The sequence below is a fragment of the Papio anubis genome, chromosome 3 (genome assembly GCF_008728515.1).
Source record: "Papio anubis isolate 15944 chromosome 3, Panubis1.0, whole genome shotgun sequence".
Lineage (NCBI taxonomy): Eukaryota > Metazoa > Chordata > Mammalia > Primates > Cercopithecidae > Papio > Papio anubis.
Window position 1 is genome coordinate 38,054,049 of NC_044978.1, and position 24,475 is coordinate 38,078,523.

A 24,475-nucleotide genomic window follows, 5' to 3' on the forward strand; every position below is an offset into this window, starting at 1 on the left:
CAAAGTTATATCTTTATTGAAAGACTTACCAAGTTTTGTCTTATTTTGTGGTAAACTGGATAGACCTTCCTCTCTCATTGGAGGACAGGGAATCTGTTTTGTTCTTTTGTAATGAGAAGACATATGTGAAAAGCACCTACCATAGGATCTGATAATGGATATTTCTTTCCTTCTTTTGAGTCTCCCAACAGCACCTAGCATGGTGCTTGGCACACAACAGTTACCATAAATGTTTGTTAATTGTAGAGTGGGCTTGGGCATGCACCACCCACCTACCACAAAAATGTGGATTCCCAAAGCTCTAATTGGCTGGGAAACCCAGAACAACTTTCAGACCTTTCCAAATTAAGACTCAATGGCTGGGCGCAGTGGCTTATGCCTGTAATCCCAGCCCTTTGGGAGGCTGAGATGGGTGGATCACTTGAGGTCAGGAGTTTGAGAACAGCCTGGCCAACATGATAAAACCCCGTCTCTACTAAAAATACAAAAATTAGCTGGGCGTGGTGGTGCATGCCTGTAAACCCAACTACTCAGGAGCCTGAGGCGGGGGAATCCCTTGAACCCGGGAGGCGTAGGTTGCAGTGAGCCGAGATCCCGCCACTGCACTCCAGCCTGGGCAATAGAGTGAGGCTCTAGTCTCAAAAAAAAAAAAAAAAAAAAAAAAAAAAAGACTCAATGATAGTAGAAACTGACTCCAATGGCTTAATGAAATGGTACTGTTGGTCAAGGTAGGGGCTTCTAAATTATTCATCCCTGAAGGGAAGTGACAAATAAGGTTTCACTTACCAAACACTTAAAACAACCCTAAAGGTCCAGAACCTTTGTTTTGTTGTTGTTGGCTTAATTTCCAGTTCTCTAAGTGTCTACTTATTTAATCGCTTATGCAATAATAAAGTTTTAACTTGTGGATTTGACCTCAATTCCACAGAATCGATTGTGGTTCTTATCTGCTTAAAAGCGGAAAGATTTTCTCAGGCGGCAACAGCCACTACTGAAAAGGCAAAGAAACGGCACTCAGGTGTGGCAGGCAATTCTATTTTCAGTGACCCTTTTCTCTCTTTCTTTTTCTCTCCTACCTGCTGAACATTAGGAGCTGTCATACTGTCTCAGAAATAGAGCAAGACGCCAAAGATAAAGGCCTGTTCATCGCACTCAGGAGTTTCCTAAGGTTTCATGTCCAGGTAATATTTCTGCCTGCTACTTGGGTATCTTCTGGTGAAATTCCAGAATCTGTTCCTCTCTTTGTGAAAGTAGGTACGTGTACCTACTGAACCTAAGATGTGTATTATACAGGTACACACAATTTTTGTTACACAGTTCTTTCCAGCTTTGAAAAACTTTCTTAGGGGCAGCTCACACAGCTAAGTGCTTCAAATGACAGTTTCTTACTCCAGAACCAGTGCTCTCTCCACTTCTCCTAATTGCCTGTCTACAAATAATCACATATGGGTCTCCTTAACACATTTTCTTCCTGTTCTTCTGAGAATTGTAGCCATATCCTAGCCCTAAACGAACTGGAATACAGTGAGGCTTGATTTATTATTAAACATTTTTATTAGACTTTTTTTTTTTTTTTTTTTTTTTGAGACGGAGTCTCGCTCTGTCTCCCAGGCTGGAGTGCAGTGGCACTATCTCAGCTCACCGCAAGCTTCAGTCGCCTGCCTCAGCCTCCAAAGTAGCTGGCACTACAGGCACCCGCCACCACGCCCGGCTAATTTTTTTTTTTGTATTTTTAGTAAAGACGGGGTTTCACCGTGTTAGCCAGGATGGTCTCTATCTCGTGACCTCGTGATCTGCCCGCCTCGGCCTCCCAAAGTGCTGGGATTACAGGCGTGAGCCACCGCGCCGGTCTTATTAGACTATTTTTAAGAACAGTTTTAGGTTCACAGCAAAGCTGAGCTAAAGGTACGGAGATTTCCCATGTACCCTCCCTGCTCCCACACATGCATAGCCTTCCCCATTATCAACACCCCCACCAGAATGCCACAGTTGCTACAACTGATGAACCCACATTGACACCTCATAATCACCCAAAGTCGATAGTTTACATTGGGGTTCACTCTTGGTTTTGTACATTCTATGAGCTTGGACAAAGGCATCCGCCATCACAGAATTATACGCATAGTAGTTTCACTGCCCTAAAAATCCTCTGTGCTCCAGCAAGGCTAGATTTTTAAGGGCGAAAAGAGAGGGAAAGAAAAAACTTTGCATCGCAGAAGCTCGACCCAACACCAAGCCAAGTTTGCTCCAAAGTTCAGCAGCTCCCAGCTGTGCCATCTCTCCCAGTTCGGCCCCGTCCTCTTTTTGTTTAAGTGTCAAACAAATGGGTTTCCTGTTGACACTGGAATATCGTGAAAAAGCAGGAAGAGGCCAGGCCACCTCCTCTTTCCCCTCTTCCTATCCGTTTATTTATTTTGCATACGTTTGTTTGGGTCGAGCGGGTGTTTCTAGCGTGTGTGGCCATGGGGCGGCCTTAGGGGCCGGTAACCCCTCCCTGAGGAGGCGAGGCCAGGCCCGAACCCGCCCGATCCGCGGTGGAGCTCTGCGGGGCGGGGAAGGGAAAGAGGAAGGGGGAAGAGAGCGGGAGTGGGAGTGGGAAAGGCCAGGGATTGAGAGGCCGCCGGGACGCCGCAAGGAGGCGGGGAATCGGCTCGGCCCGCGCCCGGCCGCTGCCGGGCCGGCTGCAGGTGGAGTTCGCGGAGGTGGCCATTTCCACAGCCGCCGCCGACGCCTCCTCTCCGGGAGCCGCCTTCCCCCCGGCCCGAGGGCGGTGGCGTGGGGCCGGGTGCCCGCGTTCTGGGGCGCCGGGGCCGCAGCTCGCCGGCCATCCCGCGGCTGCGCCCCGCGCCTCGCCCATGGCTGAGGGCCGGCGGCGGGAGGACGAGGAGGAAGAGCTACGCGAGCGCCGCGAGCTTGGTGGCCAGCGCCGCGCCCGGGGCCGTGCGCTCTCGGGCCACTCGGCCGCAGGTGAGAGGCGCGGGCGCGGGGAACGGGGCGGCGGGGACCCGGAGCAGCGCACTCTGGGGCCGCTCGGGTCCGCCCCACACAGCGGCTGCTCCTTCACGCGCCGGGATGGGACCGGCTTTAACTCTTGGAGGCCAGACTCGGGGAGGGTGGCCTTTCCATCGCCATCCACACTTTCCGGCCGAGCCCGAGGAAATTCAGACCCGTCTCTGACTGCTAGTGGTCGTGCAGCTGAAACTCCAGATTTTCCGTGCACACTAAATCCAGGAGCTGCTGGCTTGGGACTTGTGGCCTAGGTGATGACTTATCTCTGGATGAGTCAGAGGCCAGTGGCCGTCTCAGTGGTCAGCGACCCCTCCCGAGGGGTTTGCATGCGACGCCCCAGCCAGGTCAGAGCACGTGCTCATAAGTGAGTCAAGTCCTGTTTCGGCGTCCCTTGAACTTCGGACCTGTGACCCTCTCCCTCCCTCCCCCAGCCGCCGAGCTCACCAGTTTTCTGTAGGACTTGTTTTCGTTATTTGTGAGACCCTCCCCCACGCAAAGAGAAGTCCAGAATATAGCATCCCAAAAGGCCATTCATTTGGGCTGAGAATCATTTTCGGGCCTATAATTACTTTTATGATAGTGTGTTTTGGGTACACAAAAGCGGCACGGATCAAATAGTTTGGCGTATTAGTGAAAGAGTGAATACGTGTAGATCCACACCCCTTCCCTCTTCCCGGGCGGCTTTTCAATCAAACATAATAGAGAGGAAATTCTTTGGCCTTTGGTTCCAACTGGGTAATCCGAGTTATCTGAAAACAAGAGGGAAGAACAAACCTGGGGGGACTGACAACAAAAGGGAGATAGGGAAGTGAGAGAGTCGGAGGAGAACGATTCACTGAGAGCCTCGTTAGAAAGTGGAATATAGTGAATATTCCATGAAGTGGAGAACCTTTTCTGTGTGACTGCCTTAACCACTAAGAGAAAGTTGGAGAAATAGGGAAGATATTGTATCTGTGCGGAACAAATGGAGGGTAGAAAGTAGGTGAAAGGAAAACTTGAGAAGAACATCTTGAAGAAATAGTCAATTTAATGCCCTTGGTAGAATCTTGGAACCATAAAAATAATTCTCCATGCTCATTACTACAACTTTTCATCAAAATAAGGCATTTGGCTGTCTATGTGAACACCAGTTTTGAACATAATTGGTAATTTTGTTCAGTGTAAACCCAGAGCTAGTGAAATAATGAATAGTTGCTGGATATAAGTGAATATTTCTTGCAAGAGTACAATGAAAAAAACTTTACAAAGATATACCGCCATGTCTGACCTGTGAATTTAAACAGGGTAGGCCACCTTAGATTCCTGTTACCTTCAGCAGAAAGCTTCTCTCTCACTTACAAGACTGTACAGTGAAGACCTCTTTTGGAGTTCAGACTAGATGTGATCCAGATGTGTGTTTATCATTTAGTTGCAATATGTGTACTTATTCCAATGTGGAAATGACATTTTGTAATTAGTTTTCACCAGTTCCCTAATTTCCCAAGGCTGGCAAAGGCTTTTCTAGATTCTTTGATAATATTTTGCTGAGACATGACATTGTGTATTTTTTGCATTCAGTAACTGATGTTTGTAGTTTTCTAACCATTTATATGCCCTTTTTTCATTAAAGGGTGTCAGGACGATGTTATGGAATGAGTAAGAGGGTTAAACTTGCAATTTTTGGATTTATTTCTTTTAGAAGAAATTATTTGATAGTTTACATTGCTTTACAAGCTGAGCTCCACTTTCCCCTTATTAGTTAACATGTTTTTCAGACACTAACACATTCCTTACCAAGCTTGGGCATTTGTTAGTTATGTCTGTGCTAGATGTTGCTCTCCTCCAAGTGAGAGGGTATGAACTGACGCAGAAGCTTCATGCTTTTTCTGCATCACCTTTTCAGTTTTTCACTTTTCCTGTTCTCAGTGCTCCCTCCTACCCTTACCATTTTACAATCTAAAGAGTTTACTTTTCTCTGATCTCACATAGCTTGATAACCATAAACCTGGGGTTTATGAACTTAAGGTAGTCTGTGAACTCTTCCTTCTCTCCCTACTAAGTTTTGGAGTGGTTGTGTAAGTGCATTTATTTATTTTTGCAACATACATACAGAAGAGCATGTAAAATTTGTAAATTATAAAGTAAAAACTCTTGTGACTCATGCTCAAGTCAAGAAATAGGATATAGTCAGTTCCTTAAAAATGGATTCCCATCCCTTCCAGACTTAGCCTCCTCTCTCCCCTACAGGTAACCCTTTTTTTTAACCTTTGTGATTATTTCCTTTTTATTCTGTATAGTTTTACCATACACATATGCATCTCTATAAAATATTGTTTAGTTTTACCTTTTTAAAATCATAATAAGTGGAATCCTCCTGTATTTTATCTACCCAGCAGAAAGCAAGTAATGACTTGAGATTATGAAATGTCTGGAATGGGTTCTTTTCATTCAAAGGCCAAGAGCCCCAGGCAGGTTCTGAGCACAGGACAGTCCTTGTAGGGCATCCTTGGAAATAAATGTGTGTGTGTTTTTAAAATGACGTTAAGAAAATTGGGTTTGGCCGGGTGCGGTGGCTCAAGCCTGTAATCCCAGCACTTTGGGAGGCCAGGGCGGGCAGATCATGAGGTCAGGAGATCGAGACCATCCTGGTTAACACAGTGAAACCCCATCTCTACTAAAAAAAAAAAAAAAATTTACCCAGGTGTGGTGGCAGGCACCTGTAGTCCCAGCTACTCAGGAGGCTGAGGCAGAAGAATGGTGTGAACCTGGGAGGTGGAGCTTGCAGTGAGCAGAGATGGAGCCACTGCACTCCATCCTGGGCGACAGAGCAAGACTCCGTCTCAAAAAAAAAATTGGGTTTGATTAATCACAATTTCATCTTACAACAAAGGATGATAGTTGATCTTGTGCTCACCTTCTTTATAAAATGTATTTGTTATGTTTTCCAGCTTTTAAAGTAATAAAATACATGATTCTAAAATAAAAAGTTCAGTTGATTTTTTTTTTTTTTTTTCTGTAGAATTATAGGCAATCAAGTACTGAGGTCAATTCAGTGAAGGTTTATTATTTATTTATTTATTTATTTATTTATTTTTTGAGGCAGTCTTGCTCTGTCGCCCAGGCTGGAGTATAATGGCGTGGTCACCGCTCACTACAACTTTCATCTCCCAGGTTCAAGCGATTCTCATGCCTCAGCCTCCAGAGTAGCTGGGATTACAAGTGTGCACCACCATGCCTGGCTAATTTTTGTATTTTTAGTGGAGACAGGGTTTCACCATGTTGGCCAAGATGGTCTTGAACTCCTCCCACCTCAGCCTCACAAAGTGCTGGGATTACAGGGACCACTGCACCCAGCCAGTGAAAGTTAATTCTGTAGCAGTTCATGATGCATGAAATTAATAAGCAGATGCAGGAAAGTAAATAGGGAGCAGAGAGTATTCCCTTGTTTGGGTTTCATGTGCTGAGGCTAAGGTGTTGTACATCTGGCACTATGTGAAATATTTACTGTTGATGGTGGTATCCAAGATCCTTAATTGCCTGACCTGAGAGAGAGTGGTAATATGAAAACTAGACACAACACCTGAATTCTTGGGGGTGTCTTACTAATCTACCGAATGCCCATCACAAAAAAGGAAGAGAGGATGTGGGTACAGTAATCCAGTGGTTCTCAAACTTTTGCCACATGTATCAGAATTGCCTGAAGGCCTTGTACACACTCAGTATCTGATCACTTGGTCTGGGATAGGGCCTGAGAATTTTCATTTTGACACATTCCCAGATAATATTCATGTTGCTGGTTCAAAAGGATGATGCACTTTGCAAACTCCACATAATTAGGAGAGAAATCACACCCCAACACTGATTGTTAAATTCTAAGAAATAGTTCCTTTGGCTAACTTGTCCTTTTTAGTAGATCAGATGAAAACCCATGAGACAAACATGGAGATTTCCACAGACTAACATATGGGACTTAGTTTCCATTGTGGATTTCCTCAGTAGCTTAAAGGATTTCATGGTTGATTTATACAGCCTGGCAATTATGATCAACTTCATTTTTGTTTCTTGTTTTTTTTCTTTGTTATTGATTGCATATTCTTCATCTCTATCTGCACAGCTAAGATTGGTGTGTTAGTGCCACTGCGTTAGTGCTAGTTAGTGCTAGCCAAGGGCAAGAAGTGGAGGGTGGGGGGAATAGGCAGACAAGATTGGGTGGCCAACTCTTCCCAGTTTCCCAGGACTGTTCCAGCTTTTAAAGCTGAAAGTGCCCCATTTATGGAAACTCCTCAGTCCCAGGCAAATCAAGGATAGTCACCATAGTGGAAAGGTAGCTTGGGTGGGGGAAGAAGTGAGGATAAAGGCTACTGATAATGTTATTTATACTAACATCCCTCTTTTAGTCCAGGTCCTTTTTTCACTCAACATTAAGTTTGTAAGATTTATTTTTATTGTTACGTGTAGCTGTGGGTTTTTGTTTGTTTGTTTTGAGACAGAGTCTTACTCTGTTGCCCAGGCTGCAGTGCTGTGGTGTGATCTTGGCTCACTGCAACTTCTGCCTCCCAGATTCAAGTGATTCCCCTGCCTCAGCCTCCCAAGTAGATGGGAGTACAGGTGCATGCCACCATGCCCAGCTAAGTTTTTTTTTTTTTTTTTCCACATCATCCACCCTTACCCCAGCTTCGGGGGCTGAAGTAGGGGGCGGCTTCCAGTTTGCAATTCTTTATTAGAACTCAAGTTTGTGTTTGCAACCATTCAACAGAAGGGGTAAAACAAAAAATCTACATCATCCTCCTCCCAACCGCAGCTTCTGGGCGAAGTACGGGCTTTCACTTTAACCCCTGACTGGCTCTGGCTCCAGGGCCCGAGAAGCCTTCATAATCTGGTAACTGGGGCCCGGGCATCCTCGCGAAACCGCTGGGTCACTGCCTTGCTGGCAGCTTCGGGGGATCGCTGGGTCCCCGAATGGTTGGCAGCCTCGAGAGACTGCTGGGTCCCGGTCTCCCGCACCTCCTCCGGAGAACCCTGTGTCCCGACCTCCCGGACCTCCACCGAACGCTGGGTCCCGGCCTCCCGGACTTCTGTTGAAGACAGCTGGGTCTCGGCCTTCTTAGTGGCGACATCCTGGGCGAGGGCCTTTCCTGAGCCTTTCGCCTGGAGCTGTCGGTGATAGTCAGCCAAGTTCATGATCATCTTGATTGTGTCCTCCTGGTAAGAAGGCCTCCCAAATACCAAGATCTCAGCCTCGCCGTTAGGGTCCAACCGATTCACATGAATCAAGATTTGGGACATACCCTGGACGTGCGGGATGCGTTCTCGGTCCCTGCCGAAGATCTTTTCCACCAGCCAAACCTCAAGGCGAACTACCTTCGGATTCTTCAGGAACTCAGAGTGGAACCAGGAGAACCGCTTAGGAAGGTGACCAAGCACCTCGACTGGCATTGCTTTTGGCTGCATCAGTTGCACGAGCGTCGGAAACCGCCTGGGAGTGTCCATGCTGCGCCTGGTCCTGCAGGAGACAAGACCACCACAGCAAACCCAAAGGCCAAGCTGGAGCTAGGCGACTGCCAGCTAAGTTTTGTATTTTTCGTAGAGACGGGGTTTTGCCATGTTGCCCAGGCTGATCTCGAACTCCTGACCTCAGGTGATCCACTTGCCTTGGCCTCCCAAAGTGCTGGGATTACAGGCGTGAGCCACCATGCCTGGTCGGTTTTTTCTTTGTTTTGTTTTCATTGTATAAATATATACCACAGCATTTTGCCTATTATTTTTTATTGATTTATTGGAGTTCTTTGTTTACCCAGGAGTCTCAACTTTTGTTCGTTATGTGTGTTACAAATATCTTCTTCAACTCTGGCTTACTTTTTCATTTTCTCTATGGTTTCTTTTGATGTGGAAATTCTTCATTTCAGTATAGATGAATTTATGAATCTTTTCCTTTATAATTTGTGTCTCTTCCCCCCTCACCCTCATTAAGAACATGATTTCTATCCAAGGTCATGAAAATATTCTCCTATATCTCTTTTATTGTCCCCTAAAAGCTTTGTAGCTTTCCTTGGGGAGAAATGCCATAGCATTCATCAGATTCTCAAAAAGATTTGAGAATCTCTGCCTGACATACAACATTTTAATATTATTTCTCCAAAGGGAAGATATGCAAGATTGTGGATCCTCCTTCCAATATCTGGAAGAGTAGTAGGCACATAATAGGGCTTATTAAATACGAAATAAATTTACTCTTTCTATATTTTGATGTGTTTATGGTAAACCCTGGAAGGACTGATATAACTGTTGTCTGTTCTGTTTTGAGTAAAATAACTTTAATGTCATCAGTACGAGGGCACAGAAGAACATTCACTGTGTTCACTGTGTACCAGGTGCTTCTTAATGTTATCACCTGTGAGGTAGATATTATTTTCTTCATTTTATCATTGAAAAGACTGAGGCTCACAAACATTTAAGCAACTTATCCACAGTCCCTCAGCTAATAAATACTGGAATCGTGATTTGAATGCAGGTTTTTTTTGAAGTGGAAGTCCGTGTTTTTTCAGGTGATCACAATGACTGCTAATACAAGTCAGTTACTATTGATGCTCCGCACATTTATACCTGCATGCTGCTTGCTGTATTTTAGAAGTACTTTACATTTATGTGGTGCTTTTCTACTTATGAAGGGCTTTCACAACTGCAATTAATTGGATTCTTACAACAAACTGAGAGGGAAGAGGGTAAGTTTTATTGTTTCCATTTTAAAGATGAGTAAACTGAGACTCAGAAATGTTGAAGGTTTTATCTAAAATTACGCAACTAGGTATAGCTGAACCTCAGTCGCCTCTGTTGTGTGTTGCAAGTCGTAGAGTTTTGTTTAATTGATTCATATAACATGTCAAGTCGTATCCTCTCAGAGTCTGTGGCTTTGTCTAGTTAGATAGTGTTGAAAACTGCATTAGTTCTCGGGACCACCAGCTTACTGTGTTTTGTTATTTGAATTCCAAAGTTGTCTAATTTATTTTGAGAAAGTTATTTTAAGTTCCATGGAAACTATATTTACATGTTGTTTAAAAATCCTGTACTTATCACATTCTCTAAGAAGAACTGGGCCAGGTACAGTGGCTCACGCCTGTAATCCCAGCACTTTGGGAGGCCAGTGCAGGTGGATCACCTGAGGTCAGGAGTTCGAGACCAGCCTGCCAACATGACAATACCCCGTCTCTACCAAAAATACAAAAAATTAGCCAGACGTGGTGGCAGGCACCTGTAATCCCAGCTACTCGGGAGGCTGAGGCAGGAGAATTGCTTGAACTAGGGAGGTGGAGGTTGCAGTGAACTGAGATCGTACCACTGCACTCCAGCCTGGACAACAAGAGTGAAACTCTATCTCAAAAAGAAAAAAACACCTGTCTAGTTATCCCCATCAATATAATGTGTGCAAAATGGTGCCTAAAATACTGGCAATATAAAGAGATATATAAAATAGGCTCTCTGCTTTTAAAGACTATGCCATAGAATTAGGGAAGGTAAGACTATTACACTTTAAAGAAGGTAATTAAGAATATAAAGAAGTCCATGGTGGATATCAGTTTGATATGAGATAATCAGACTGCCTTGGTTCATTTTTTGGTTCACCAGTGGCTAACTGTGTGACTTTGGACAAGTTATCTAACCTCTCTTCTATTCTTTATTTATATTTCTAAATTTGAATAATAGTAAATTCTATTGCATTGGGTTTGAAGACTAAATGAGTTAATGTATATAGTGCCCTTAGAACATGGCCAAGCCCATAGTAAATACCTATAAAATTATTAGCACTTATTTTATGTCTCCTTTTTCTTATTATTGATAAAATATTTCACAGTTGAGTCTGCATTTTTCTTCACTTGGGAATAGTTACGAATTTCATGTTGGCAGAGGAAAAAGGTAAATCTGCAGTGTCATCATTTAATAATCAAATGTAGTTGCTTTTCTTTGGAGTTCATTTATCTCTTGGAAATATCTTAATTCTAGGGGACTCCCAAAGACTGAGGCTAGTTCTTCCTTTGATATTTCTTAAGCCATATGAATTACTTTAACATGGCCTGGTAATAATGCTCAACTTTTCTATTCTTTTTTTTTTTTTTTTTTGAGTCAAGAGTCTTGCTCTATCGCTTAGACTGGAGTGCAGTGGCGCGATCTCGGCTCACTGCAACCTCTGCCTCCTGGGTTCAAGCAATTCTCCTGCCTCAGTCTCCCAAGGAGCTGGGACTACAGGCGTGTGCCACCATGCCCGGCTAAATTTTTTTTGTATTTTTATTAGAGACAGGGTTTCATCATATTGGCCAGGTTGGTCTTGAACTTCTGACCTTCTGACCTGCCCACCTCGGCCTCCCAAAGTGCTGGGAGTACAGGCGTGAGCCACTGCACCCGGCCCATCTTTTTTTTTTTTTTTTTTAAGATAGAGTCTCGCTCTGTTGCCCAGGCTGGAGTGCAGTGGCACAATCTCAGCTTGCTACAACCTCCACCTCCCAGGTTCGAGTGATTCTCCTGCCTCAGCCTCCCAAGTAGTCTCAGCCTCCCAAGCAGCTGGGATTACAGGTGCCTGTGACCACGTTGGCTGATTTTTACATATTGTTAGTAGAGACAGGGTTTTGCTGAGTTGGCCTGGCTGGTCTCGAACTCCTGACTTCAGGTGATATGCCTGCCTCAGCTTCCCATAGTGCTGGGATTATAGGTGCGAGCCACTGTGCCCAGCCAACGTTCAACTTTTCTTTAATTGTCCATTGAAAGCTCATTATTGTGACATAAGCAATTATGTTCAAAGTGATTAGAGCAAATCAGAGGTGAGTTGATCATCCTATGACCTATTTTTAACCAGAGTGCATCCCTTCGTTCTGTTTTTTTTCCCTCTCTGACCCTATTCATCCAGCGGTTCTATAACTTCACTGGCATATTATATTCTGAGGACAACGCATTCACTGTTTTCCCTTAGGTCATTTCAGCTTTTCATCCAATGGTGCTTAGAGACTAATCCTTTGAACACTTGGTTCTAATCCCATCTGTCAATTAGCTTTGTAACATCCAACAATTTATAGCATCTTTCTGGGCCTTAGCTTTTGCTTTATTGATTGAAAGGATGAGGCTTCCAACTTTACATTTTACGATATTAGGAGATGAGCAGAAAGATAACTTCCAACATAATTTACAGAAGTTTGCCCATGTGCTAAGTTAGATCTTGGAGAGTTTCTCCCAGGCTCCTTGTGAACTGCTCCACTGGTGTGGGAGAAGCCAAAGGGGCAAAATTCAAGACAGTGTCTCTCTGGTGAGGGCAGTTACATTGGCATAAGTAGTCTAGCGTAACTTGTCATGCAGACCCCTTTTCAAGATAGCAGCTTCATGCACTGATAATGTGGCAGTGTTCCCCTTCATCAATGGAAGACATGGGATGTGTTCTAGGGGAATTTATAGTACTTGACACGTGTATGAGGGAAATGCTGCTATCAATTAAGTACAAGAGGGAAATACGTGTCTGGTAGTTTCAGGGCATAGGGCAGGGTAAAGGTTGAGGAGGAAGCTTGGATAGCCTGACACAGGGCAGGAAGGAGAAGGCTCTGGCGGAGGCCTGGCCCCTTGTTTAGAAGCAACTAGAACAAGTCCTTGCTCCTCAGCAGCTGTCGGCCTCACCTTCAGGAACTGTAAGCTTGTCCTTGTGGTGGGGATGGGCTCATGGGGGTGGAGGTAGGAGCTGTGGACCATTCTTTTCTTTCTTTTTTCTTTTTAAAAACAAAATTTGTTCCAAGTTATACCAAGGGAAAAAAAAAATTGTTCCAAGTTATACCAAGGACAAAAAATAAATTAAGAAAAAGTAAATTTAAAAAATAAAATTTGTTTTTTAGAATATGTTTTGAGTTACAGAAAAATGGTGAGGATAGTACAAAGAGCTCCCATATACCCCACACCCTGATTATTAGCATCTTACATTAGTATGGTAGATTCGTCACAATTAATGAACTTATCTTGATACATGATTAAATTCCATGCTTGATTCAGATTTCCTTAGTTTTTGCTTAAGGTCCTTTTTTGGTGTTGCAGTATCCCATATAGGAGACTGTATTACATTTAGTTGTCATGTCTCCTGAGGCTCCCTTTGGCTATGACAGTTTCTCAGATTTTCCTTGTTTTTGATGACACTTGACAGTTTTGAAGAGTACTGGTCACATGTTTTGTATGTTGTTCCCCTGTTGAGATTTGTCTGATATTTTTCTCATGATCAGACTGGCTTATGGGTGTTTGAGAAGAAGATCACAGAGGTAAAGTGCCATTTTTATCACAATTCAAGGGTATATATTATTATCATGACTTTTCTATTGATACTGACCTTGATTACCTGGCAGAGGTAGTGTTTGTGAAGTTTCTCTGCTCTAAAGTTACTCTTTTTGGCATTGGCGTCCACTCTCCCTCCCCAACTGCAAGACCCCATTGCAGTAGTTCTTAAAAAGAAAATTTTTTAAAAAGTTCAGCCTTTTTCCTCTCTTTCCATACTGTAGGAAGTGAAGGAAGTCACTATGGAGTAAGAGTTATGCTACACTTAAGGAGTAAAGAATTATGCTATATCTCTTCAAGGGCAGAGTATCTACATACTTTTTTTTTGGAATTATTTTGCATGAGAGAGACCTTTTTTTGTAGAAATGGGGTCTTGCTATGTTGTTCAGGCTCGACAAACTTCTGGGCTCAAGGGATCTTCCTGCCTCTGCCTCCCAAGTAGAGGGGATTACAGCCACACACCACTGTGCCAGCCTAAATTCTTTAATACTCCCTTTGTTTGGTCTCTCCAAACATCTGGTTAGGATTGTCTCTAGGCCCCACCTGTTGGAGAATGTAAGCTCAATTTCTCCATCCAGTTCTGTCCAAAATATCTGATCTGTGTGGATGTCTGGGAGATAATTTCATTGTATAATTAGAAAGGAAAGGCATGAAATGCATTTGTCTGATTGAGGTGACCTGTGACTGAGATTCATTTACACTAGAGTCCTCTGTCAGCAGGTACAAATAACTAATGTAAATTCCTTTCCAATTTTGGAAATGGAGGGGAAGCTAGAGTAGGAAAGGAATTTGGAAATGCACTGGGCTAAGATAATCAAATAACAAGTTAATATTTATTGTGCATTGGGTGCCGAGATAATTCCAGTTGTTTTCGGTGTGTTTTTCTCATTTAGTCCTGGTACCAATCCTGTGCAGTAGGTGTGATTGTTTCCTTCATTTAACAGATGAGGAACCTGAGACCTAGAAAGGGTGAATAATCTCCTCAAGGTCACACAGCAAGTGAGTGACAGAATAGGATTCTGTAGCATGGACTCCTGGTTGCCTCCTTTTTTCCTCATTTCCTCCTTTTTTGGTCAATGGAACCCCTGTATTTCTGGATGCGGCAATGTACCCGCCTATGAAGCTACTTCTTCCAGCCTGTTAATGAGATACAAGTAAAAGTTGTTGAATGGGGTTGCCAGGAAAGTTCTTTAAAGGGGGTTCACACTCAACTGCACAGAATGCCTTTTTCCCCTTACCACCTTCTTCCCACCTGCTACCAGGAACAAGGCTGTGTAGCTCACGGTAGCCACCCTGGGCCATGAGGTTACTTTGAGGTTGGAACCCAAGCACTGAGAATAGTGGAGCAGAAAAATAGCTGGCCCTGCAGTCACTGCTGATAAGAGAGTCACCAAATGAGTTTTGATTGCCTGCCTCCTCCTTTATTTAGAAGGAAGGAATAAGAAACTCTACCTTGTTTAAGCCACTGTTATTGTAGGCCTCAACTGGCAGCTGAAGGCAATTCCTAACTGATAGATTCTAACTTGATTTTATTGTTTCCCTCCTCTTACCACCAAGCTGTAATACATTTTGTTATAATGAAGTTACCCTAAGATTCCTAGATTCTTGTTGCTATTTTGTACTTTACTGTAGTGTGACCTTGGACACGTTGGTTACGTTTTATGAGGCCCCCGCTCCACTGTATTTTTTACATCTTTGGAATAGGAATTATTCATGCTCTAACTACTCTGCAGGCTCATTATGGGGAACATGCTTGTAAACTTCAAGTGTTCATGTGTGATGTGTAGTTTTTGAAGTGGTTGTGGCCATCCTTGGGCAAGTTGAAGGGTACCAAAAAGGAAGCCTTTAGAATCTGAATGTAGTTTTCTGGTTTTGTTATTTTGCTTAGTGCCAACTTAATTCAGAATAAATAAATAGAAGCTGTGAAGGGAGGTGATGTTGTCCCTGCTCTGATGCATATGAGCAGATTAACAATTGCATTGCTGATGAGCCCTAGAATGCATGCTGGGGCTGCTGCATGGGACTGAGAGTTCATTTGTTTTCAATATGGCTGCCTTCATTATACTGGAGCTTTGTTTCCAGAAGATGTATTAATCAAGGAATCATTATACTGGATGACAGTTAACCGCTTTTTCTCTGAGAGCTGGCCAAGAACAAAGGGCTCAGAAGAAAATGTTTGTACAAGATGTGGAGAATTAGTTTTTCTGGCAATAAATGTCACCATTTCCAAATAGTCCTCTGAAACTAGTGCAGAGGTGTTCACATAACACTCCAAGGCCCCCAGCATAGGGTCACCCACGTAAATGATCCTGTCTTATCTTGCCACCACACGCTTTGTTTCTTCATTCCTTCACAAGGATTCCCCTCAACATACACACTAGCTCAGTGGACAGTACTGAAGCTACCTGGAGAATACAAGGTAGATTCGTTTCTCTCAGTGAAAGTGTAACTATTGCCAGTGGAGGGGGCATCTGGAAGTGGGATTCATTTGGAATAAGGAATGTTATTGCAAGTTTTAAAATGTGCACAGCCTGGGCAACAAAGCAAGACCCTGTCTTTATAAAAAATAAATTAGCTGGGCGCAGTGGTGTGTGCCTGTAGTCCCAGCTACTCAGGAGGCTGAGGGAGGAGGATTGCTTGAGCCCAGGTGTTTGAGGCTGCAGTGAGTCATGATTGCGCCACTGCACTCCAGCCTGGGTGACAGTGAGACCTTATCTCTAAAATAAACAAATAAAGTATGCAGACTTCTATTTGAATATTACTCTTAATTAGATGCTGCATAACGTGACATTCCTTTATATCACAAGTAACATTTTATCTCCCACCTTGTTCCATTCCTGTTTCTCCTTCATAGAAAGTTTCATGAGGTATTCCACTTTGTAACGTGGTTCCGTATTTCTTACACCTCTGTAGCAATGGGAACTCAGTAAAGAGTGCTTCTCAGACTTTGATCTGTCTACAGATCACCTGGAGATCTTGTTCAAATGCAGATATGATGTAGTAGGTTTTGGGTAGAGCTGAGACTCTGCATTTCTTTTTTTTTTTTTTTTTTTTTTTTTTTTGAGACAGTCCCCCTGGTTGCCCAAGCTGGAGTGCAGTGACATGATCCCGGCTCACTGCAACCTCCGCCTCCCAAGTTCAAGCGATTCCCATGCCTCAGCCTCCCAAGTAGCTGGGATTACAGGTGCTCACCACTACACCCGGCTAATTTTTTGTTTGTTTGTTTGTTTTTTGTTTTTGAGGTGGAGTCTTGCCCTGTCGCCCAGGCTGGAGTGCAGTGGTGTGATCTAGGCTCACTGCAACTTCCGCCTCCTGGGTTCACGCCATTCTCCTGCCTCAGCCTCCCAGGTAACTGGGACTACAGGCACCCGCCACCACGCCCGGCTAATTTTTTGTATTTTTAGTAGAAACGGGGTTCCTCCATGTTGGCCAGGCTGATCTCAAACTGCTGATCTCATGTGATCCGCCCGCCTGGGCCTCCCAAAGTGCTGGGTTTACAGGTGTGCGCCACCATGCCTGGCCGACTCTGCATTTCTTTTTCTTTTTTTCCTTATTTTTGAGGCGGAGTCTCGCTCTGTCCCCCAGGCTGGAGTGCAGTGGCACGATCTCCCCTCACTGCAAGCTCCGCCTCCCGGGTTCACCCCATTCTCCTGCCTCAGCCTCCCAAGTAGCTGGGACTATAGGCACCCGCCACCGCGCCTGGCTAATTTTTTGTATTTTTGGTGGAGACGGGGTTTCACCGTGTTAGCCAGGATGGTCTCGATCTCCTGACCTCGTGATCCGCCCGTCTCGGCCTCCCAAAGTGCAGGGATTACAGGCGTGAACCACCGCGCCCGGCGACTCTGCATTTCTCACAGGGCACTGATGCTGCTGCTGCTGGTGGTCCCTGGGCCACATTTTGAGTAACAAGGCCCTCAGTTATCTCTACTGTAGGGCCAGGGTTCTCAACTCTTGGCAGGACATCACAATCAACTTTGAAACTTTAAAAAAGACATGTGCTCATGACCCCACCCTCAGATTTCCAGATTCATTACTTCTATAATAGGTGCTGAGGAGCTGGATTTTTAAAGTTGTACTTAAGGTGAGAATCACTGCCTTAGTATCGTATTTAAAAATATGATGTTGGCCGGGCGCAGTGGCTCACGCCTGTAATCCCAGCACTTTGGGAGGCCCAGGCGGGTGGATCACGAGGTCAGGAGATCGAGATCATCCTGGCTAACACAGTGAAACCTCGTCTGTACTAAAAAAATACAAAAATTTAGCCAGTCATAGTGGTGGGCGCCTGTAGCCCCAGCTACTCGGGAGGATGAGGCAGGAGAATGGCGTGAACCTGGGAGGCGGAGCTTGCAGTGAGCCGAGATCTTGCCACTGCACTCCAGCCTGGGTGACAGAGCGAGACTCTGTCTCAAAAAAAAAAAAATGATGTTATGATGTTGATTGGTTTCAGTGTGATTTCTTATAATTTGAACTGTTAGTTTTTCCATCTTAAATAATTCATGTTGTGATAACTTTTATTCAAACAGAATAAACAGAATCCACCATGCATTTTTCTTTTTTCCCCCTTTTTCAGCTTTGTTGAGATATAATTCACTAATGAAAATTGAATATATTCAAGATGTACAACATGATGTTTTTATATATGTATGTATTGTGAAATGATTGCCACAGTCAAGCTAATTTGAGTATCCATCACCTCACATAGCTACCTTTTTTTTTGTTTCTTATAGCGAGAATACTTAAGTTCTACTCTCATAGCAAATTTTAAATATAATACATTATTATTAATTATAGTCACCATGCTATGTACTTGGTCTCCAGAACTTATTCATCTTATGACTAAAAGTTTAGACCTTTGAACAACACCTCCCCATTTCCCCTACCCTCACAACTCCTGGTAACCACCCTTCTGCTCTCTGGTTCTTTTTTTTTTTTTTTTCCAGACAGGGTCTCACTCTGTTGCCCAGGCCGTAATGCAGTGGTGCAATCATGGCTCACTGAAGCCTTGACCTCCCAGGTTCATATGGTCTTCCCACCTCAGCCTCCTGAGTAGCTGGGACTACAGGGACATGCCCTGCTAATTTTTTATTTTAAAAAACTTTTTGTAGAGATAAGGTCTTGCTCTTTTGCCCAGGCTGGCCTCGAATTCCTGGTCTCAAGTGATCCTCCCACTTTGGCCTCCAAAGTGCTGAGATTACAGATGTGAGTCACTGTGCCTAGCCTATTCTCTGCTTCTATGAGTTTGACTTTTTTAGATTCCACATATAAGTGAGATCATGCATTCTGTGTCTGGCTTATTTCACTTAGCATAATGTCCTCCAGGTTCATCCATGTTGTCACAAGTGGCAGGATTTGCTCCTTTTGTTTCTCTAAACAGGATCTTGCTGTGTCACCCAGGCTGGAGTGCAGTGGCATGATCATGGCTCACTGCATCCTTGACCTCCCGGGCTCAAGCGATCCTCCTATCTTAGCATCTCAAGAAGCTGGGACTATAGGCGCTCACCACCATGCCAAGCTAATTATTATTATAGTAATTTTTTGTAGAGATGCAGTCTCACTGTGTTGCCCAGGCTGGATTTCCTTCTTTTTAAAGACTGAATAAAATTCCATTGTGTGTGTATATACGTATATATACAGTGGAATAAAATTCCACTGTGTGTGTGTGTATACATATATACATTTATATATATGTATATATACATACACCACATTTTGTTTATCCATTCATTCATCATCAGACTTAGGTTGTTTATGTATCTTGGCTATTGTGAATAATGCTGCAGTGAACATGGGAGTGCAGACATCTCTTTGAGATAGGGATTTATTGGTCAGGTGCAGTGAATCATACCTATAATCCCAGCACTTTGGGAGGACAAGGTGGGTGGATCACTTACGGTCAGGAGTTCGAGACCAGCCTGGTCAACATGGTGAAACCCCGTCTCTACTAAAAATACAAACATTAGCCAGGTGTTGTGGTGTGCACTTGTACTCCTAGCTACTTAGCAGGCCGAGGCTTGAGAATCACTTGAACCCGGGAGGTGGAGGTTGCAGTGAACCAAGATCCCACCACTGCACTCCAGCCTGGGCAACAGAGTGAGAGTCTTAAAAAAAAAAAAGGGAGAGTGATGTATTTCCTTTGGATATATACCCAGAAGTGGCATTGCTGAATGGTAGTTCTATTTTTCATTTTTTTGAGGAACCTCCGTAGTGTTTTCTATAATGGCTATACCAATGCACCCATCAACAACATATAAGAGTTCCCTTTTCTTCACATCCTCGCCAACACATATCTTTTGATTTTTTTTTTCTTTGTTTGGTGCAACAGGGTCTTGCTGTGTTGCCCAGGCTGGAGTGTGGTGGTGTGATCATAGCTCACTGTAGCCTTAAGCCACTGGGCTCAAGCAATCCTCTTGCTTCAGCCTCCCAAGTAGCTGGGACTACAGATGTGCACTACCAGTCTTTTTTTCTTTCTTTTTTTTTTTTTTTTTTTGTAAAGACAGGGTTTCGCTATGTTGACCAGGCTGGTCTTGAACTCTGGCCTCAAGTTATCCTCCTGCCTCAGCCTCCCAAAGTGCTGGGATTACAGACATGAGCCACCATGCCCAGCTGACTTTCTTTTTGAGACAGGGTCTTGCTCTGTCACCCAGGCTGAAGTGCAGCGGTGTCATCTCTGCTCACTGTAGCCTTGACCTCCCGGGCTCAAGAAATCCTCCCACCTCAGCCTTCCAGGTAGCTGGGACTACAGGTATGTGCCACCATACCCAGCTAATTTTTAAATTTTTTGTAGAGACTGGGTCTCAGTGTGTTGCCCAGGCTGGCCTAGAACATCTGGGCTCAAGTGATCCTCCTGCCTCGGCCTCCCCAAGTGCTGGGATTACAGGAGTGAGCCATCATGCCAGCCAGCCTCTGGCTGATTTTTTGATAATACCCATCCTAACAAGTGTGAGATGATATCTAATTGTGGTTTTGATTTACATTTCCCTGGTTGTTAGTAATGAGTACCTTTTCATATACCCATTGGGCATTTATATACCTTCTTTGAAAAAATGTCTATTCAGATCCTTTGCCCATTTTAAAATCTGGGGTTTCTTTTGCTGTTGAGTAATATTAGTTCCTTATATATTTTGGATATTAACCCTTTATCAGATATATGGGTTGCAAATATTTTTCCTCATTCCTTGGGTTTCCTTTTATGGTTTCCTTTGCTTTGCAGAAACTTTTTAGTCCCGCCATGAATTTTATACATGAATTTTAGTCAACTCCTATATTATTTTATAGTCTAAGTAGGCTCCACATAAAGAATGGTGTAGTGAGTTATCATTGAAGTAACTGGAAAGCACTGTATGTGTTCATGATGTTCTTTCAGCTTGCAAGAAACAGGCATGCTCACTTTAGCTGATGGAGGCTTACTGGAAGGATACACATGTAAGTTGAAAGACACAGAAAATATGGCCAGGCACGGTGGCTCACACCTCTTATCCCAGCACTTTGGGAGGCCGAGGAGGGTGAATCACTTGAGGTCAGGAGTTCAAGACCAGCCTGGCCAACATGGCGAAACCCCATCTCTACTAAAAAATACAAAAATTAGCTGGGCATGGTGGTGTGCACTTGTAATCCCAGCTACTCGGGAGGCTGAAGTATGAGAATTGCTTGAACCCAGGAGGTGGGGGCTGCAGTGAGCCGAGATTGCGCCACTGCACTCTAGCCCCAGTGGGTGACAGAGCAAGACGTCTAAAAAATAAAAAAGACGCAGGAAGCAGTTTCAGAAAGTATTTGAAAATGAGAGTAACTCTAAAAAACTGACAGCAAATAGCTACTCTGGAGAACAGTTTTTAATAAGTTGGAACGACGTTGTTGCTCCTTATGGTTAGTGACACTACAGTTTATTGATGTCTGCTTCCATAGCTTCTAAGGTACTAAATAATTGGCTGTCTTTTATTTTTCTCACAGGCAGCCTCCCCAAGAAACAGTCTCTATGTAGGTTGGTCAGCCACAGTTCTGCACAGGATGGCCTTTTGCAGCAGGGTTCTTATGCCCATTTACAGTGGAGGTCTATGGCAAACCCATAGAGGGCTGCCTTTTCAGATCCGTCCCAGGTCCCTTTGGGGCAAGATGGCGGAGTCTTGTGGTACCCACATGCTCACCTACATACTAGAAATGCCTGCAATTGCTTCTGTCTGATGGGACCTAGAGCCTGTGGGAGGTACCTTGAGGTTTCTCAGAATGGAAAGAGGGTAAAGTTGGTAGGCTCCAGGAATAAACTGACCACTCTGACTTTCAGCAATGTGAGTTTCCTGAGGGAAGAGGCTTACTTTGTTCATATCCCTCATAACTCAGACCAGTGCTCGACACATGTGCTCAGTACATAGCTGTCAAATAGGACAGTCTTGAGGTTTTTAAAAGATGTTTTAGGCTGGGCACAGTGGCTCATGCCTGTAATCCCAGCACTTTGGGAGGCTGAGGTGGGTGGATCACTTGAGGTCAGGAGTTCAAGACCAGCCTGGCCAACATGGTGAAACCCCATCTCTACTAAAAATACAAAAATTAGCTGGGTGTGGTGGTGCATGCCTGTAATCCCAGCTATTCAGGAGGCTGAGGCAGGAAAATCACTTGAACCTGGGAGGTGGAGGTTGCAGTGAGATCGTGCCATTGCACTCCAGCCTGGGCAATAAGAGCAAAACACTGTCTAAATAATGATGATGATGATGATGATAATAATAATAATAAATAAAGATGGTTTAATGTAGTCTTTATTTTTAGTTCGATTACATTTCATTCTAACTGGAACTCTTATGTACACAAGGTTGGAAGGCAAATCCCTCCTCTGTTCATGGCTCACCCTGTGGAGGGGAAACCATGCATGCTAATATGCAAAACTTAACGTTCCTGTTTCTTTGTTACTCCTGAGCGCTTTAGATGTTTGCCATTTGGTGTCAATACAACCGACCCAGGCTTTGGGCTGCTGCACAGTTCATGGATGTCAAACCCAGTGCCCAGAGGCCTTCCCGACTGTCCTCAAAGTCAGCAAAGGGGCCTCGAAGGGCCTCGAACTCCTGAACACGATGCCCTTCCTCAGGCCCCGCGTGCGCACACCTGCCGGACGGGTCTAGCGCCAGGAACTCTGGGAAAGCAGAGCCTAAGTGTTGGCGCCCGTGTGCGAGTGGCTTGTTGGGCTCATGAGGGCGGCGCCACCTTGGGTCCTGATTAAATTGGATTTTGAAGCTTAAATGTAGTTTTGGATATTTGGCCAAAGAAGGTTCATGTTCAGGTAAGGAGGGAGACACTAAAAAGATAGAAGTCGTCATTAGGAGTGATTGCAGCAGCTGCTGGTTTTTAAAACCCCAAACCCTGAAAATTGTAAGGAGTGATGCGGGAGAGTGGATGATAAAGATATTTGAGAAGGAATCTACTGGGTTAGTGACATGGGATGCAGGGCCTCAACATGAGGGACAAGTCCAGTGTTGCTAACGTTTTGTGACTTGGAAAAAGGTGGTTACCATTTGACAGCCTCTTCAGGAAAGGGACAGTGACACTGAACGTTTAGTATTAAACCTTAATTACAGCACGTTTGCTATTAGTGTTAAATTTAATGACGATTACTTATGTAGCATTTAGAACAAACCTTTCAGTAGTTCCTTGAGCACGTGGGTTTTGCCAACCTTGTAGAATGTAATTTGGTATTGCTCACCTCATAGGTTTCCAATGGATGTTTAATGAAGTTAATGAAGAATTGGGGTTTTACTTCCAATATTCTTTTTTCCCCTCTGTTTTAGTTGAGTCCCCAGTTTTCTTACTTATTCCTGCAGTAGATTTTTCTTTTAAAGTACCAACTTTTTAGCATATCTGAACAAAATATTTACCAATCATTTATTTATACTAAATATATGTCAGGAACTCATGTAATTTTCCTAACAATCCTGGAAGGCAGGTTCTTTTGTCATCCTGTGCTTAAAATGAGAAAAATGACGTAAAGAGAAGTTAAGTGCAGCTGAGATTTGAATCCCTGTAGTCTTTTCTTCTTTAATTTTTAAATGTACATACAATAAACTTGACTTCTTTTTGGTGAACAGTTCTATGAATTTTATTACACATAGTTTCTTGTGACAACTACCGTAGTCACCATACAGAACAGTTCCTTCACCTGGAAATTCCCTTTGCTGCCCTTTGTAGTCAGACCTTCTCTACACGCCTTTCCATTGGCAACCAATGATCTGCTCTCTGTCTCTATAATTTTGCCTTTTCTAGAATATTAAGTAAATGAATTCATAAAGTATTAATGTATAACCTCTGAGACTGGTTTCTTTTACTCAGGAGAATGCCTTGGACATTCACTCATTCTGTTACTGTATCAACAGTTTGATCTGTTTTACTGTAGTCGATTGTGTGAGTGTACCAGTTTGTTTATGCATTTTCCTGATAAAGGATATTTAGATTGTTTTCAGTGTTTAGTGATTATGAATAAGCTGCTATAAACATTTGTGTACAGGTTTGCTGGGTCATATGGTAAATATACGTTTAACTTTATAATAAATTTCCGAACTGTTTTCCAGAGTGACTATCCTGTTATGTGTTTTCAACAGTAATGTATGAGAGTTCTCATGGCTCTGTGTTCTCACCAGCCCTTGATGCTGCTAGATTTTTCTAGTTTTTGTTTGTTTGTTTGTTTTTAGCCATTTTAATAGAGGTATAGTCATATTTCATTGTAATTTTAATTTGCATTTTCCTTTTGGCTAATGATATTGACCATCTTTTCATATGGTTAATTGCCATCCATATGTCATCTTTGGGGAAGAATGTTCAAATCTTTGCACATTTAAAAATTGGGTTATTTAAATATGTTCAAAGAGCTAAAGACACTGTTAAATAGAATAAAAAGATAAGCTACAGAATAGGAGAAAATATTTTCAAATCATATATCCAACAAAAGATTTGAATGTAGAATACATAAAGAGCTCCCAAAATAACAATACAGAAGTATAAAGTCTTTGTCTAGTAAATCCAGTGTCTGGGCTTCTTCAGAAAGAACAGTTTGTATTGATTACTTTTTTTTCTGTGTATGGGCCATATTTCTTATTTCTTTGCATACCTCGTATTTAAAAGTTGAAAATTGAACATTTTAAATATTATAATGTAACAGCTTTGGAAATCAGATTCTTCTCCCTCCCCAGGGTTTGTTATTGCTGCTTGTTATGGTTGTTGT

General features: G+C 43.4%; 1 protein-coding gene and 1 pseudogene across 4 annotated transcripts in view; one reads left to right on the forward strand and one right to left on the reverse strand.

Moving 5' to 3' along the window:
• The first annotated feature begins 2,544 nt into the window (after positions 1–2,544).
• SH3D19 (SH3 domain containing 19) overlaps positions 2,545–24,475 on the forward strand; it is a 203,526-nt gene continuing 181,595 nt past the window's right edge. For all 4 annotated transcript variants that reach the window (XR_004182652.1, XM_031664231.1, XM_031664233.1 and 1 more), the window contains exon 1: positions 2,545–2,967. Coding sequence is in view for 3 of the 4 variants with exons in the window: in XM_031664231.1 (XP_031520091.1) it covers positions 2,856–2,967 (112 nt within the window). In the remaining variant the exon portion in view is untranslated. The remainder of the gene's footprint in view (positions 2,968–24,475) is intronic.
• On the reverse strand, positions 7,858–8,523 carry LOC101003844 (annotated as a pseudogene).